Source organism: Exophiala oligosperma (assembly GCF_000835515.1).
Source record: "Exophiala oligosperma strain CBS 72588 unplaced genomic scaffold supercont1.8, whole genome shotgun sequence".
NCBI classification, from domain to species: Eukaryota; Fungi; Ascomycota; class Eurotiomycetes; order Chaetothyriales; family Herpotrichiellaceae; genus Exophiala; species Exophiala oligosperma.
The window spans coordinates 1,381,394-1,397,922 of NW_015622825.1; the positions used below are offsets into that span (position 1 = coordinate 1,381,394).

Sequence of the window (16,529 nt, forward strand, 5' to 3'; positions counted from 1 at the left end):
AGTAACTTTTGAAGGAACAGACGTCTTAAATTCAGCATTGCTATTCTCATTGCATATTACATCTACACACTTTTTTCGAGCCTCAAACGGGGCTTTTTACCATGGGATGGATCTTGATGAGGCCGCAACCTTTTCAGCGTTGTCAACCACCCCCAGAGTTTCTTCTTGTCCATCTCCACATTCCAAGCCATAGTAAATACTGCTTCAGAACCACAAGGATACCATATTCTTCCGAGTCTGTAAACTATTCCGCAGTAGCACCCTCGCAATCTTGCTAAATCACACACAACTCAGTCTGGTGGTGGCACCAAAAAGCAGGGGGAAAAACCGTCATCTACCGCAAACGTGGGAGTGCAAGCGGTCATCGTTGACCCTGGGGGGTACGGGGCAGTAGCCGTCGCAAAAGAGGACAATACAGTCTCAGCGGTTGCCGAGCACCGCAGTCTGTCCAGAGTCAAAGTTTTGTTTCTCAAATCACTCCTCTTCGCTCTCTTCAGAATCACCGTCATCGTCACTACTGTCGCCTTCTATCGACGGCATGGCGTTTGGTGAGACAGGTCCAGCGTAAGCACCCAACTTGCCCTTGAGTTCCTCAATCTGGGCTTCCTGCTCGTGCTTACTCATGGGCTTGCTCTTCTTGCTCTTGGTCGCCGCAGGTGCATAGTTGTCGCTGGGCTCGGCCTTGGGCTCGTCCGGAGGAGGTCCAGCATAGCGCTTGACAAAGTTGAGTAGCTTGAGCAGGGCATGGTTTGGAACTTCCTCAATGTCGAGCTCTATCTCGTTTTGATCGGTATTGGCGAGGGACGGAACGCTGTTCTGGATGATCTTGAGAGCTTCCGACATTTGCTTCTCGGGAAGCATGCCAATTCCATTAGAAATGTACTGCTTCTCGGCAAATGTCACGTAACGATCCGCGTTGGCCTTGGCCTTGGTTCCAGACTTCTTCTTCTCTTTCTTTTCCTTGCCTTCTTTGTGAGCTGCCGGCTTCTCCTTCTTGCCGGATTTGGACTTGCTCTTCTTGGTCGGTGGAGATTTGGACTTCTTGACCTTCTTCTGGGTCAGCTCGCCCATTTGCTTCGACATTTCTTCAATTTGCTTCTGCAGCAGTTTGATCTTCTCGGCCCGATCGTCCTCACTGTCATCGGCGTCGTCTTCGCTGTCTTCTTCCTCCTCTTCATCTTCCTCTCCATCAGATTCCGGTGCAGAAGGAGGTTCGCGAGCGGCGATCCATTCATCCTTGGTCGCCCATTTCTTGTTGAACAGATCTTCCAATTGGTGACCGGCAGAATTGACCAAGTCACCTTCCGGATTGAACTTGTAACAATTCTTGAAGATGAGGCGCACATCCTCTTCGAAGTCCTTAGCTTTTTCGTATGCGTTGTTGGTCAGCTTGGTCCTGACAAGACTGAGATCCATGGGTTTCTTGATGATTTGGAAGTAGGTCGGAATGTTCAACGCCACCGGATCAACTGGATGAGTAAAATACTGGTTTGCTGACCAGTTTTTGGGGTTTGATATTTCCTTCAAGACTTCGTCGCAGAACTTCAGCTGCAGCTCATACTTCTTCTTCTTGGGTCTGCCACCGAACTCTTGGTTCCGCTTGGTAGGGACAATGGCCCGCTTGGGTCGGCCGTCGGCTAGGCTGGAATCACGTCGAATGAGTGGCATGCCATCTGGACCAGGAGCGAATGCCGGGGTTGCAGGAGCAGCAGACTTGGGCGACGCAGCGGTTGCGACAGGGGCGCCAGCTGTGCTGACTGATGGTCGTCGAGGCGCCTGTTGTCTGGTAGGTTCCTGCTTTTTGGCTGCTCTCTTGGTCTCTTTGGACGGCTCTTCCAGACTAGCAGGAGGCAGGTTCTTCATCTGACTTTTGAAGGATGATTCCATTTTCCGTGCTTGCTGTGTGATGCCATGATCAGGTCCATTGAAAGCCACGCAATTGGCGATGATCTGATTGAAGTCGCTTACGAAAGCAGAGACAGATGTGTATTTGCTGTTCTTCAAGCGCGAGTCGATTGTTCCCAGATCCATAGGCTGCTTGACAATATCAAAGTAGGTAGGAATGTTGAGCTGGATGGGATCCACCGGTGCGCGAAAGGCCGCTGAGGAAAGGCTCTTCTTCAGGTTCGAGATGACCTTCCTCGCATGCGCCAATCGTGCTGGGGTCAAGGTATCATCTCCGTCGCTCAATCCATCTGTGGTGGCTGGCGCACCGGCTGGTACAGGAGATGATGTTGCGGCAGGCACTACGGGAACTTTGAATGGCGTTTCCTGAGCTTGGGATCCTGATTCATCAGTTTTGACTCTCTTCGCCGCACGTTCTGAATCAGGAGCATCATCTTCTCGTGCCCGGGATTGTTTTGCAGGAAGCACATCAATCGTGTCTTCTGGCCGGTATTGATTTGCAGGAGGTACATCAATCATGTCTTCATCTTCATCAGTCGCGCCTGGCGCTGGTGCTGCAGGAGCCACTGGAGCCACGGGTGCCCCGACTTCAATAGTGTCAGCAGGCTGGGCAGGCGTTGGTGCGGGATCTCTTGGCTGCTCGGCCGCAGGGACTGGTTGAACCTCGGCTTCTGCCGTGATAGGCTTTTCGGGCTCTACCAGTGGTTCGATTGTTTGTTCAGGTTCGATTGTTCGTTCAGGTTCACGTTGAGGTTCTGGTACAGGTTGTACATCAGCGATAACGTCGGAGGGTTTTTCTTCAGCTAGTGTGGCTGGTGCAGGCTGTGGCTCTTCGGGCGGTGACGGAGCTGGAGGTGAAGGCAAACCGATGTTGGTGACAGGTGGTTGTTCTGTGACGGTTGACTGTTCGGCCAAGCTGGTAGACTCGGGGACTGTGGTTGTGTCCATCACGTCTTCTTTTGGAGGAGAAGGAGCACTGTCAGCGAGATTGTCCAACTGGTGTTTTTGAGCCTCAACGACAGCAACAGCCTCCGGGCTCAAAGCGTCAGAGTGAGGAGCTGTGCGTAAGTCTGACTCGGGTGGCTGAATCGGAGCTGAGACCGGCTCAGAAATCTCCGTATTCATAGTTGACTGAATGTCTTGCAGGGGTGCTGAGGACTGGATTTCCGTTGGTATGGATGAAGGTACCACAGAGTCAGGCATGCTCTCTGAACTTGTTGGTAGAGAGGGAGAATTATTTTCAAGTGATGGTTGAGTTTGAGAGTCAGGAACGGTTGAAATGGATTTCTCTGCCAATTCACTTATGCCATTTGCGGCAGGCGGTGGTTCTGCAACTGCCTGAGACACCGCCTCTGACACTGCTTCTTCTGGTGGTAGGGACTGCGGTGCTGCCTCCACTATTGATTCTGATTGAGAAGGCGTCGATTCAATGGCTGCCGGCTTTGAAGAAGGGAAAGCCATAGGCGCGTCAGAGTTTGATATCGAGGCTGCCAGGTTGCTGACTACGTGTTCATTGGCAGGCTGCTCTGAGGTTGAACCGAATTGCGCAGGCAGGCTGCTGAATGTTAGAATGAGTGACAAGTGAGGCAGTAACGACGGGCGGTGAAGTGACTTACCCATTTGCCTCCATCTGCATTTCGACATCCATGATGCCAAGAATGTTTCTCTATCGCAAAAGATCGGACCAGCCGAAAGGAGTGACGAGCAGGTTGAAAGATTATAGATTAATGTTGGAAGTAATTTACAAGCCAGATGATGGGCAAAGGCGATGAAAGAAGAGGCGACAACAAAGGATACCAGGATATACCCGAGAGACTGTTGGGCTGTATGTGAAAGGTGAATGTAAGAAAGGCGTCAATTAATTTATAGTCGACGAGAGATCAGACAATATAGTTGCTGACACAATCAAGTGGCAACAACAGGGCCTCGATCTGAAGTCGTTGAAGGCGACCAATATTTTCCCTTTCACTCCCGTCAGAGGATTGAATGGGGGAATATGGGCAGTGGCTGGTCGGAGATAACGATAACCTCTGGTCACGTGCGACAAAAAGGTCACGTGTCACCAGGCAGAGTCCAATGGGCGCGAACGAGCGGCGCAATGGAGTGAGATGCCGGCGCAGTAGGGTCTGTGGCAACGGAGGCGTCTGGAGGTGGTCAGAAGCTGGCTGGAACAGCGCAGCGACAACGACGGCGAGGTGAATGCAATTGCGCGATGCCCTCGGCTCTTGCGATTGGGATAATTGATGGGTTTGTAGTCGGCTGTTGTTTATATCCTCGTGAAATAATATGTACGGGAAGCCAATGGAGAGAGACGACGGACGCGTGTGAGGCAGGGGCGAATCAGGTCGAGGCTGGGCGGGCGACGCGTCGGTGCGGTGTTTCGGCGATTGTGTTTTGGGTGGAGGGAAGTTTGGTGGAAGGGGGTTGCGGTGCATCACACTTTTAGGAGCAGCAAATTTATGGACGAGGGGCGCGAAATCCTTAAGTAGCCTCGGGAATAAAGTCACTGATGTGGCTTCAGCACCGTGCAATCCCTGTCAGCGTTTAGTGAGAGTCTCTTCTCCCGCATTGGATCCAATCAAACCAGCATTGGACCGTGTCAGATGGAACCTACTTGCCTGACGCCACCAATAACACATGACAATCTAGTCTACAACAGGTCTAGCCGAGCCAAGCACCTCGATTTTTCAGTCGCTCCTGCCCGAGCTTGATTTTCTTTGTGCGCCCACCTTCCCTGCCCTCCTTCCAACAAATGTCTTGTTGAAGAATTCCCCACTTTGATTCTTTTCTTCCCCTGCGCTTCTCATGCAACCCTGGCATATTATCAACAGTTATACGGAGTAATTTATTGTCTTTCGCTGGTCCTTGAGCAATAATAGCGATAATAATATTCTGTACGCTCAATCAATACCCATACGAGTACGAGTACTCTCTGTAACTCTGTCGCATCAATCATTCATTCCTTGCGCATTGATTTTTCCTTTTATCTCTTCTTTTTATTAATCTCTGCCTGGCATCGGACATTCAGAGCCTGCAGCTTGATCGCCCGCTTTTGTGTCACGTCATTATCGTCTGTACTGTAAGAAAATATTCCCCCTCGCATCACGATGATCCCAATGCAAATTATGGTCACGTGGTCACTAGGCATCAGCCTCCAAATCTCCCGTCGGAAAAGCAGCGGTATGCCGCGCTGTATCCGGCTTCCGTACTGGTCCCCCTGTAGCATACGAGTACAGTACCTAAGGTATCCATACTCCGTAGATTTTCAAGGTTGCCATGCGAAGACACATGTGGCATCCATCATACGGAGTACTCGGTATACTCGTACTGTGGCTGGGACTTCTGTGCGTGTCTGTAATTGTTCCATTGTTCACCTGCCGTGCGCGTCTGAAGATTGTCGCACAGGATGCCGCAAGATCGCTTATCATGCCTGAAATTCTTGGGTGTTTTCTCCTTCCTGGAGAGCAATCTCCGCAGGCTGCCGGCTTGACCGGTCGTGCCGTGGATCAGTGAGAGGCGGCCATCTCCATAGATATGTACATCATCGAGGCTGTGCTGCGCCTTGTGTGTTCTGTGCATGAGGCTTTGGATCATGAATATCGAAACAAATAAACATTCTTCGCGTAAAGTCAGCAGCACGTTATAGTCCGATTTTCAAAACCAGAACCTTGCTGGACTGTTGAAAGACGATTGGGATACGTGAAGCATCACATATCCCAACCTCGGCCAGTTCTCAAGAACTCAAAAAGTTCAGCCATGCAAAAACACTCTGGTGAAGGATGCTAGAAGATAGAGAGCAAAACAGGGGTGGTATCAAATCAATTGGTGACAATAACGGATCAATGTATCCGCGATGTACAGGGAGAACCGAGTATTGCAATACGATACGAAATGACTCTAATCCATGCTCCGGGTTTCAAAATCTTCCAAATCCCTCTACTCACAGCTTATTTAATCAGCCTGACCCCTTTGACGCATTACCAAAGGTAACCCAACCCAACAACTGTTGCAATCCTAGTCCATGTCTCTGCACCAGAAAAGGTGAGACATCAACCTATTGCACCCATCATCTTCTACGATGCCGCGATAATTAACCGAAACAATACTTCAATCTGTCTTGAAGAACCTAAGGTATTAATAACCGGATCATGCGACTTCTTCGATTCCTTGGAAAACCCCAATTCGCAGATGGCTCAACAAGCAATGTGTCAATGATCAAAGTACATTGCAATTACAGTCAGACACTCGGTCCGAATTGTGTCTGTGTGTCCGGTGATGAAACCCAACTGACCGCAGATCTTTTCTGGGCCCGTCTTGGACTGGTGGTGTTCTTACGATGACTTTCAAGGCCGGCTAACCATGAACCCGTACCGCAAAAAGGCACTACCATCACAATCCAAGACCGTGAGACTTCACCATACTTTGAGAGGAAGAAGCAGGCTTTCAAATCGCATCATGAAGAAATTGATCTTGGAGACGGTGAGATAAGCGAAGCGGGTCGACGTTCTTGTCATCCAAAGCTATGCCATGTTTCATAATCCCACGACGAGCTGTTCGGAGGCAGGTCCTTGCTGCTTTGAGCCGGCTCAAGTATGTGGACTTCCAAGATGTGATTGGGAAAATAGGAGGAATTGAAGGAGGGATCGAAGGAAGAAGGTCCGAGAAATGGACACCCAAACGAGAAAGGACCTCCTTGCTTCATCTTCACCATATGCGAATTCTCTTTCGGCATGATTATCATCATGACTTACACACAACATCCGTTCGAGTCCCCCATCTTTTGGCCAGGAAGCTGGTCGGCAGGTCAAATCCGTACCAACCCACCTCCAGCAACGTTGGCTCACCAAAAACAATAATACTAAGTCAACCTCAATTCTACAGAGACACATTTGCCCTTGCCGGTGCGTACACCAGCTGGACTGCAGCCTAACTCCATCGACCAGTGAAACACACTGAAGATGTAGATGTAAGTATAAACGACGAATACTCAAAGTACCTGGAAACAATAGATTCTGTCGTTTTCCAAGTGTTGGTCCCATCATTGCTTCCCCCTCTTGAACCAATTTTCCGTGCCCAAAACCATCATACAAGCCTCTTGTTCCTAATTATCAAACTTCCAAACACTGAAGATAGGATGCCAGACTCTACGGCCAGTCAAGTGTCGGGCGGGACGATCAGTCTGGCAGCACCACCCGGGATGAAGGGTACGGAGTACGAGGCAGTGTGGAAGACTTGAGACGAGCGCTCCGGCGCGAAGGAAGAAAAGGGAGAAAAGAAGTGACCCGGTAAGACGAACCCTTTCCGTCTTTCCAAAGGAGATAATAACTCAAGACCGTAGTGAGCCCCGTATCTTTCGAGAAGGCACCGAAGCTCTTCTCGATACCTCTCTTCTTTGACGACTTTCCGTTTCACAATTTGCTCGACGTTCTCTTGCCAGAGATTGGATACCTGCTTCGATTCGGCTACTAGTTCTTTGCCGAGAGAGAATTTTGGCAGTATATGATCCTCGAACTAGAGGATTGTCGTCAGCCACCGTCGCTGAAGTGGTGATGACATATATATTGTGATGATGGTGGTGGTTTGTTTTTCCTCACGAAATTGGGAAGCAAGGGGTGGATAGATAGATGTATGGACGGACGCGCTACCTGCCTCGTTGGCGTTGAGCCCTCGGCAGAATTTCTGAGAAGTAGACAGACAATGGTGCTGGGTAGTCATCAAAGAAGGCGATAGGTATTACGCACAAGGCTATACTTGATACTGAAGTCCCCCCGATGGTCATTCGCAATAGGTATAAGGCAAGGTACCTTTGCAAAACGCACATAACTGAGTAAGTAATAACTTAGTCGTTAGTTCTGTCCTTAATAGTGTCTCGGTGCTCGTCATTCTCAATATTCTTAGGTACGTCTCTTAACTTACTTGGCTCCTGTCGGTTACCATTGGACTCATATTGATACAAAAGAATTACAATTGGGGGTAATTCCAGTGATAAGGGGGAGCCTTGTGCGTAATGCAGAGGTGGGTGCGCTATCGCCTCGAAGAAGAAAGGGATTACCGAATACGGAGTAGGAGAGGATTAATTATACGCTAGTACTATTGCGGTTTAACGTCTTAGAGCCGTTGTCATTTCATTTCATTCTCCAAACTCCGAACTTTTTTTCGCAGAGGAAATTTATATGGAAATCGTCAGTTCGGCGAGGGACCACGTTACACTCACGAAACTCGAGAAAGCAAAGGTCGAGTAGTGTGTAACGACAAGCAAGACTGCTTGCTCCCCCCTTTCACCCAGACAATACCGACAGATACGTCAAGATGAGTCGGAAATCTTCTTCCAATGCGGCTACCAAAAATTCCTCCGCAGGCACAGCGGTGTCGTCAGTATCTGCAACGTCGCAAAAGTCTTCTGTGTTGAAGTCGTCCTTTTCTCCCTCCCAATTACAGCTGCGCCTGTTTGCTTCTGTCATACAGAGCTTCGACTCGCAACAGTTGCGTATCCATAACACCACCACTGGTCGACTGCGTTGCCAGCACGAGACCAAGCCTGGTTCGAGAATCACTTGTCTTGATTGGGGCTACTATGGCCGAGATCAGAAGCAACAAAAGAAGCGCAAGAGAGACCAAGACAATGCTGAAGGCGCGGTTGTTGCTTATGGGACGAGCACTGCCGAGATCTGTATGTTTTCGGCTGCAGAGGGCAAAGTAGTCGGCACATTAAGCGGAGGACATGAAAGGCCGATTGCAGACTTCAAATTCTCTCCAGCAACCTCATACCAAGAAGCATGGAGTATAGGAGAAGACGCAAACCTGATTCAATGGGATTTGACAAATGGTCGACCTCTCAGGTTAGTTATTCTCTTGCGCCCTCCACTCACATACTAATTCTAGCAGAACCGTTCACGTTCCAGAGCCCATCAATGTCCTTGCAACTCCTTCAACGAAACCTTTCCAAATAATCTGCGCATCGTCCACCCCTCTAGCGTTCGATTTCGACATTCATGGAAAATCCCAAATGGCACGATATGATTCATTCAAAAACGCTGTCAATTCATTGTTTCGATCAGGCATCGAGGGTACGGCAGAAGAAGAATTCTTTCTCGCCTCAGACTCGGATAGATATATCAATGTTTACAACATCCAAAGCAAGAAGCTAGTTCGGACACTGGTCGCTGGAAGTGGAATTGTTTCTGCCGACCTGTACGACCCTGCTGAAGATGTTGCGCCGATAAGAAGACAACAACTTCTAGCTGCGCTGACAAAGGACGGCATTATTGAGTTGTTCTGGCGTCCTTTTGCCCTGCCAGAACAGTCCAATGGTGACCTCAGGTCCAGCAGGAAAAATTTGACCAGGAAAGCCGGCGCTTCTATCCGCCTGATAAGCTCGGACTCGAAAAGCAAGCACATTCCTATATTCGCCGCATCTGTCCAAGGCCATGATGTTGTTATTGCATCCGCAGACAACGGCGCCGACTTTTCTTTCCAAAAGATCAGATGGCAGGATGAAGGGAATGGCGAACTTTTGTTTGACGGTCAGAAAGATGTTGTCAAAGTTCGCACCGCATCTGCATTGAACACGGCCACATTGAACGGCGTCAAAGATCTGGGCAAATCTCATGTTGACGAGTCCCAAACGGTTATCGTCAATGGCGGAAATCGACCCGTGACCATCGACCTTGCAAGCGATTCAAGCGAAGAAGCCGCTGATGAAAGTGATGAGGAGGCGGAGGAGGAGGAGGAGGAGGAAGAAGAGGAAGAGGAATCCAAGCAGCCAGACAATGTTGATGACGATGAAGATCCTGAAGTCCCTGACTCCGATGAAGAGATGGCCGAAGCCGACGCAACCGTTGCTACAAACGCAGCTTCAGATGAAGACATGGCAGACGATGACGCGGAGCCAACCTTTGGCGAGCTTCTGGCTTCTCGCCACCAATCTGAGATCGCCATAAGCTCCGCTCTGCCACCCGACCAGTCGACAACGACACTCAAAAGCAGACCTGGCGCCGTAATACCCGGTGGCATGTCGCTCGGCACCGTCCTCACGCAAGCCCTACGCACCAACGACAACAACCTCCTCGAGGCATGCCTCCACACCCGGGATCTCGACATAGTCAAAAACACCATCCAACGTCTGGACTCTCACCTCGCAGGGCTCCTACTCTCGAGGCTCGCCGAGCGCCTCGCAAGCAGACCCGGTCGCTACGGCAGCCTGATAGCTTGGGTCCAATGGACATGTATCGCCCATGGAGGCGCGATCGCCGCGCAGCCCGACACCACCGCCAATCTGCGCACCCTGTACCAAGTTCTCGGCCAGCGGACACGCACGCTGGACAGCCTGTTGCTGCTCAAGGGCAAATTGGACATGCTCGACGGGCAGCTACGGTACCGCAAGCAAGTCCTCGCGGCACAGGGAGGCCGAGTAGAGGGACACGACGAGCCTGGCATGATTTACATTGAAGGCGTGCAAGGAGACGGTAACTGGGAGAGCGATGAAGACGAGGATGAGGATCTAGACGAGGACATGGAAAGGCCGGCAAAGAGGACGAAAGGTAGAGGTAAAGGACGCAAAGCCCTCGAAGATTTGATCGAGAGTGAGGGTGAGAGTGAGGAGGAAGACGAGGATATGATGCACCTCGAAAATGGTGTTGCCGAAGAAAGTGATGAGGATGAGGACGAGGATGAAGAGGAGGAGGAGGAGGAGGATGAGGAAAATGTCTTGACCAACGGTCACCGTGCCGGTCTCGTCGACGCCGAAGCCGATGAAGATTCCAGCGAGGCAGATTCAGACCCCGACGACACCCGGGAAAACCCAAATCTCGAAGCCGATTCTGATTTGGACGTTTCTTCTGATTCGGAAGAGCGGAGCGTCGACGAGGAGGAGGATGATGATGATGAAGATGATTCCGAGATGGGCAGCTTCATCAACGACGGCTCCATCGACCTCGAGAGTGACGAAGATGATGTCCACGTCGAGGGGGACAGTGAACCTGAAGATATTCCCGTTCCTGTTCCTGCTCCTGCCACGGCGTCCAAGTCCAAGTCGACGTCGGCGTCAAAGGGAAAGGTTGAGAAGAAGAAGGGCGGCAGACGGTGATTGAAGAAGTTGTCCTTTCGTGGGTTCTGTGGCTAGGCTTGATCAAAGTCAGGATAGTAATCTGTTTCATCATGCATGTGTGCATGCGTAGTGACACTGCATCGGCATTTGTTCATATTGACACACAGCTTGGACATCCCCCCAAAAAAAAGACGTCTGGGGCGTTTTTTGTTTTCGGTACAGATCATGGGCTATGAAATTATATTATTGTCAAGGTGAACCACCAGTATTATGGCATGGCAGATTTTTCTTTTTGAGAAATGACCCTATGCCAGTATGGATGGCATCCATCGTTTCCATATGCAATATGTTATGAATACTCCCTGTCCATGTTACCGATAAACTAATTGCCCAATCTTCTCCATAACCCATCTCCTTCCTGTTCTCTCAAGCAGGTAGTGAGTGAGTGATCCACCGCGCTGTAACCTCCTGATACTCCTCCGTAGGATGAATGGCAGTAGTATTACGACGACTACCGAATAACCTCGCCAGAGTCAATCTCATCGACACCGACACGCTCACACCAGCCTTCAAGCACACGACTTCCACCGAGGACCCTATCTCGGTTCCCGAGACCTCGACCTTTGCCCTTGCTCTTCCCGGCCCAAACCTCGAAAAACTTGACCGTCGAGTCACAACAGGCGATGATCAGGCTGCCCTCTTCCTCGGTTCGACTTGCCCACGGCTCTCCCTCCCCACGAAGGTCTCTTCGGCCGGTGTCTCGAGGCCGGCTCCACGACGTCGATGTTGTTGTTGACCTATTAGTACGTGGGACGGCATCCAGGCCAGGAGCAGGACTGCCACGACGTCGTGGGGTCATTGCGGTTGCGATTCTCCGTTGCCGTTCTCTTTCTTGTACAGTCTCCCATGTCGAAGAGCCGTCGGAAGAGTTGTCCCGTCTCCGACTGGATGTAGCATCATTTGGCCCCCCAGGGTACGGAATGGCCCACAATGCGCGCGGTAACTCGCCATCCTGTTTCCGCTCCCAGGGGATGCTCACGACACATTCACAGCTAGGCCAGCTAAAGACAGCAATCCTAATCTCATGCTCGGGCTGGGAATATCCAAAGGTCGCTGCGACTTCCCGTCGGGTGGTGCTCCATACCAGGCTCGTGACTTGAGAGAAGACGTTGATCAACGCCAGAGTAACTCCTGAACCTGTGTGGAAAAAATGGATCTGTCGATCGTTACTACCTCCCCCTGTAGCGAGAAGACTTGGCTGCCATGGTGCAAAAGCTATAGCCTTGACGGCGGCGGAATGATAGAATGAGTACACATGCACATCCACCAATCCAGGAACACAAGGATCTGCCAAACCATTTCGGACAGGAGGCAGTCCGTTCCTCAGAGGAGTATCCTGGCTCATCGACCATTGACCATTTGGAGCCCGTAGACGCCCCGGAGACCTTCCACGCCGTGTAGGGCTGGGAGGTGGAGTTTCGGGTCCACGGATACCTGTATGCCCAGAAGGCCCAGCGATCACATCAGCTATCATATTCTCTCTCGGGGACCTCCTGCCCGCGCTTTCTGGTGGAGTCAGCAGGCCCGATGTTATTGAAACAGACCGACTGATGGGAGTCGCTGGAAGGGGAGGGGTTTCAACGGCTATGCTGGTGGAATCCATGTCGTTTTGAGTCTCGATTATGATCTTTGGGTCATAGAGGAATGCCTGGTTATCGTTTCCACCAGACACAAACAACTCGCCGTCTGGAGACCATGCCAACCCGCAAACGTTCTGAGTGTGAGCATCAACTTTTGCGAGGAGTGACATCGACCCTGAGGCGTGCTCAGGCCACTCCAGCGAGTAATAGTATATGTTACCAGAATCATCACCGACCAGAAGATCCTCACAAGGTACAACTTCATCTGAATCTACCGAGACACGATGTGTTACAGTCGGTCTCCAGGCCAAACATGTGGCTGCATATGAGTGGGGTGCCTCAAATCGAGGTCTTGCCTCCAGCAAGCTCCAAAGAGTGACAGTGCCACCATTCCGAGCAACGGCTAGGATGGCTTTGCCACCAGTCTCAGATGAGAAGGCCAAAGAAATCACGAAATTGGTGTTTCGAGTAGGGGCCAAAGGAGGGTGGCGGACGCCATACTGCTCGTTCCACAGGAACACTTTTTGTTCTAGAGCAACAGCTAACGTATGACAAGTATGACTGTACGCAAGAACGTTGCAGTAGTAGTCATCCTTCATGTGAGGAGCGTCGAGCACTCGGAAAGGAACTGATGGCAGAAACTTTGCGCTCGGAGATTGTCGACGTTCTGCACTGTTTAAGGCTAGAACTATATACAAAAGTTAGAAGATTTTGTCTGATGAGTACATCTGGACTTACAGGGGCCGGTTGCGTGTCGAGTCCAACTGTTGTCTCTCCATTCGAACCTGTGAGGCTTTTGTGCAAGGTTCGGCGTGTTCTCCCGCGATGGCGAAGTCTGGGGCAAGATGCGACCTCTTTGATCGATGTCAAGAGCGAGAGCAAGACGGCGTTCATGCCCAGCAGTCTGATCATCACTTGTGTCCTGGTTCAGAAATGAAGCTGGATGTAGTGGGGCAGTCGTTCCGCTGGCTATCAGTCCCCCAGTAGCAGAAGTGACGCCTTGTAGCTGTCCAAGGTGTATTGTCATTTGACCTCCCACAGTCCAGAAGCCGCCGCTGACACGACGCAATGGTGCAAACCCTCCTTGTCCATCGGGATGCATCGACGAGACATCCGCGTTGCGGACGAATGACGGGGTATAACGTGGAGGTCGGAGATTGTAGGCGTTATATCCCTGTCTCTGCCTGGCCAACGACTCGGACCTTGTCTCACTAGCAGAACGGAAGGGGTCGATCAGCTCATCCCTTCGCCTCTCATCTCTTTCCTGACCTTGAACGAGTGTATAAGACTTGGCTGTCTGGTAGGATGAACGTTTGTCGACATGCAAAGGTCTCTGAGGAATGAACCGGTCCGGTGAAGTGAAGCGGGACTGGGCTCTGATGGGAGTACCAGCACTTGATGACCGACCATGCTAAGGACGATTTCTTACTCGAGCACGTGTTCGAGATGGATGATCTTCTGATGGCAAGATGGAGGTGGACTGGTGCTGTTGCAAATCTCTGAGTAAAGGTCGGCCTCTGTCTTGAGCCTCGTCCAGCTCCGCAGCAACTATGCCGGTCTGTGAATGTGATGCGCCATCATGTTGTTGATCGCCCATTGCCAATGGCCAGTGGGCATAGACCTAAGAAAACTCTCACAATATGCTCGAAGGGCGAACGTCCATTGAGAAGTTTATTGAGAAAGGTAAGTCACACGATGTGGCTGCTCGTCCAGTTCTAGGTCATAGAAGCTGTGGAGCGTCCGAGGCAGGTGAGAGATGCCGGAGGGTTGTTCTTGATGTGGCTGCTAAAAGGGTGCTCGTAGCATTGTCTGATACCTATATTGCCGTTAGTAAGCAAGCCATCACTTGCAATATGTCCTAATGGACGTGGTGAATTATGAATGTTGGTGTTTTGATTTCGATACGAGTACTCCGTAGAAGGAGGAAGGATTGTTGGCGCCTGTGACTTTTGTTCCGGAGACTTAGTCAGCATCACCGGAAGATCAAATACTCCGTACTCCGTGCCCGCCTTACCCATTAACCCATCATAATTGCCATCATCACAACCACCGCCACCATCGATACGCGACAAAGCCTATACTAGACGCTAATCCCAGTCTATGGAGTGTCCATTAACATCAGACTGCCTCTGCACCTGCTATGAAAGATGTCAAGTGTAGGCTCAGCGAGGCATTTGCTGGGTAGACTCAACTAACTGGGAGGACAGCATGGAATTCCTCGATCAAGTACTCGTGAAGAACGATCAGCCGAATCACGGCAGAAAGAATTGAAAGAAATCGACAAATATAAGCAGCTTGTGGCAGAAGTCAATGAGAAGGTCTTGAGCAGGTTTCTCCCCAGTCATGGATTCCATGCTAACGCTGGCGAAGGTCAAAGCGAAGGAGTTTACGCCTGCCTTACTTCAACAGACGGCCGAAGTGCTCAAAAAGAACCCTGAATACTACACAGTCTGGAATCACCGCCGACGCATATATGTCAACGAATTCCAAGACCTCGAGAACGAAGTCGGCTCCGGCAAGATCAACGAGGACACCAGGATCAGTAACGTGCTCGATATCATACAACTGGATTTGCAATTCCTGTTCCCTCTGTTACTCCAATTCCCCAAGTGTTATTGGATATGGAACCATCGACGATGGCTTCTCCAGCAGTCCACGGCACTGCTTCCATCTCCTCAGGCCCGGAAACTCTGGGAAGAAGAATTAGGTCTGGTTGGGAAAATGTTGAGTCGCGACAGCAGAAATTTCCACGGCTGGGGTTATCGACGCATGGTGGTCAGTAACCTCGAAAGTCCGGCTCTGCAAGGACAGAGCATGTCCCGATCAGAGCTTGAATATACGAAAAAAATGATTGGCACAAATCTTTCCAATTTCTCTGCCTGGCACAATCGGACAAAAGTCCTCTTGAAAATTTTGGCCGAGGAACATGCTAGCGACGAAGACAGACGGCAGATGCTAGATGATGGTAGGACACTCGGGCCATGTTAAGGATTTGAAGCTTACTGACCGTCATAGAGCTTGAATTGATTCACAAAGCCTTGTTCGACCCCTTTGACCAATCGTTATGGTTCTACCACCAGAACCTGATGTGTACCTTTGACCCTGAACAAGCAGCAAAAAGCATGGCACCAAATTTGACCACCGACGAACGCTTGAAGTATATCGCTTCTGAGAGGGAATACATCGAAGAGGTGCTAGAAGACGCCGAAGACTGCCAATGGGCCTACAAAGCTCTGATTGAATGCGCATTATTGGAAGCTAAGCTGAACAAGAGTCTTGGACACGACGACAAACTGAAGGTGCTGGGGTGGTTGAATGAGCTCAAATCGTGTGACCCTCTACGACGCGGTCGGTGGCTAGACATGGAACAGGCTCTGGTGACAAGCGCATAACAACCTCAATTTAGGAATTGGATAAGTCCAGCTACGGTAATTAGCAGTGAAATAGGGTGTGTGTGTGGACGGATCAAAAGGGCAAGGCTATCAAGAGAGCTAGCGAAAGAATCGTTGAAGGATGCTTTCGATCGGAATCGCGCCGAAGTCAGTAGCCCTGTCAGATCCAGGAGACACGGGCGTAGCGAAATGAGACAATGAGCCCGGATGGGGAACTGGACATGGTAGATACAGACATGATCTGGCCCGTTTCTGTGAATATTCCATGGCGATGGGAAATACATGCTGCACCGCGTCTTCACCGTTGTTATCGTACTCCGTACCTATGTAGATTGGTGCGGAAATGACATTGCGATTGAGTTGCTGGCACTTCTGACCCAGATGCATGGGAGATGAATTTACGTATATAGCATGGGGTCCATGGCCGTACAGAATGCAGAGTGAGGCCCATATCTTCGCCTATCCTCTTCCGCTGACAGGGCTAAGAATTGACAGGTGGAATCAGCGTCTCCTGCACGGACAGGGCAGATAATCCGGTCGGGTCAG

General features: G+C 50.6%; 5 protein-coding genes across 6 annotated transcripts; 3 read left to right on the plus strand and 2 right to left on the minus strand.

Moving 5' to 3' along the window:
• Positions 1-19: 19 nt before the first annotated feature.
• On the minus strand, positions 20-4,343 carry PV06_08437 (uncharacterized protein). The gene is made up of 2 exons (XM_016409772.1): positions 3,522-4,343; positions 20-3,460 (listed from the first exon to the last, which is right to left on the minus strand). Exons 1-2 carry the CDS (start codon positions 3,551-3,553, stop codon positions 475-477), a joined length of 3,018 nt encoding a protein of 1,005 aa, XP_016260080.1. The 5' UTR covers positions 3,554-4,343; the 3' UTR covers positions 20-474.
• Positions 4,344-5,922: 1,579 nt separating this feature from the next.
• Positions 5,923-7,649, plus strand: PV06_08438 (uncharacterized protein). Its single transcript, XM_016409773.1, has 2 exons — positions 5,923-7,190; positions 7,244-7,649. The coding sequence occupies exon 1, from the start codon at positions 6,428-6,430 to the stop codon at positions 6,833-6,835; it is 408 nt and encodes a 135-aa protein (XP_016260081.1). The 5' UTR covers positions 5,923-6,427; the 3' UTR covers positions 6,836-7,190; positions 7,244-7,649.
• A 428-nt stretch (positions 7,650-8,077) lies between these two features.
• Positions 8,078-11,230, plus strand: PV06_08439 (uncharacterized protein). The gene is made up of 2 exons (XM_016409774.1): positions 8,078-8,744; positions 8,791-11,230. The coding sequence occupies exons 1-2, from the start codon at positions 8,215-8,217 to the stop codon at positions 10,988-10,990; spliced, it is 2,730 nt and encodes a 909-aa protein (XP_016260082.1). The 5' UTR covers positions 8,078-8,214; the 3' UTR covers positions 10,991-11,230.
• On the minus strand, positions 11,230-14,492 carry PV06_08440 (uncharacterized protein). The gene is made up of 2 exons (XM_016409775.1): positions 13,330-14,492; positions 11,230-13,279 (listed from the first exon to the last, which is right to left on the minus strand). Exons 1-2 carry the CDS (start codon positions 13,691-13,693, stop codon positions 11,463-11,465), a joined length of 2,181 nt encoding a protein of 726 aa, XP_016260083.1. The 5' UTR covers positions 13,694-14,492; the 3' UTR covers positions 11,230-11,462.
• A 142-nt stretch (positions 14,493-14,634) lies between these two features.
• PV06_08441 lies at positions 14,635-16,296 on the plus strand. Of its 2 annotated transcripts, XM_016409776.1 has the most exons (4): positions 14,635-14,747; positions 14,799-14,909; positions 14,962-15,556; positions 15,607-16,296. In XM_016409776.1, exons 1-4 carry the CDS (start codon positions 14,739-14,741, stop codon positions 15,981-15,983), a joined length of 1,092 nt encoding a protein of 363 aa, XP_016260084.1. In that variant the 5' UTR covers positions 14,635-14,738; the 3' UTR covers positions 15,984-16,296. The 2 variants fall into 2 exon arrangements, with proteins under 2 accessions (XP_016260084.1, XP_016260085.1); XM_016409777.1 differs by lacking the exons at positions 14,635-14,747; positions 14,799-14,909 and having other exon boundaries at positions 14,927-15,556.
• The last annotated feature ends 233 nt before the right edge of the window (positions 16,297-16,529 follow it).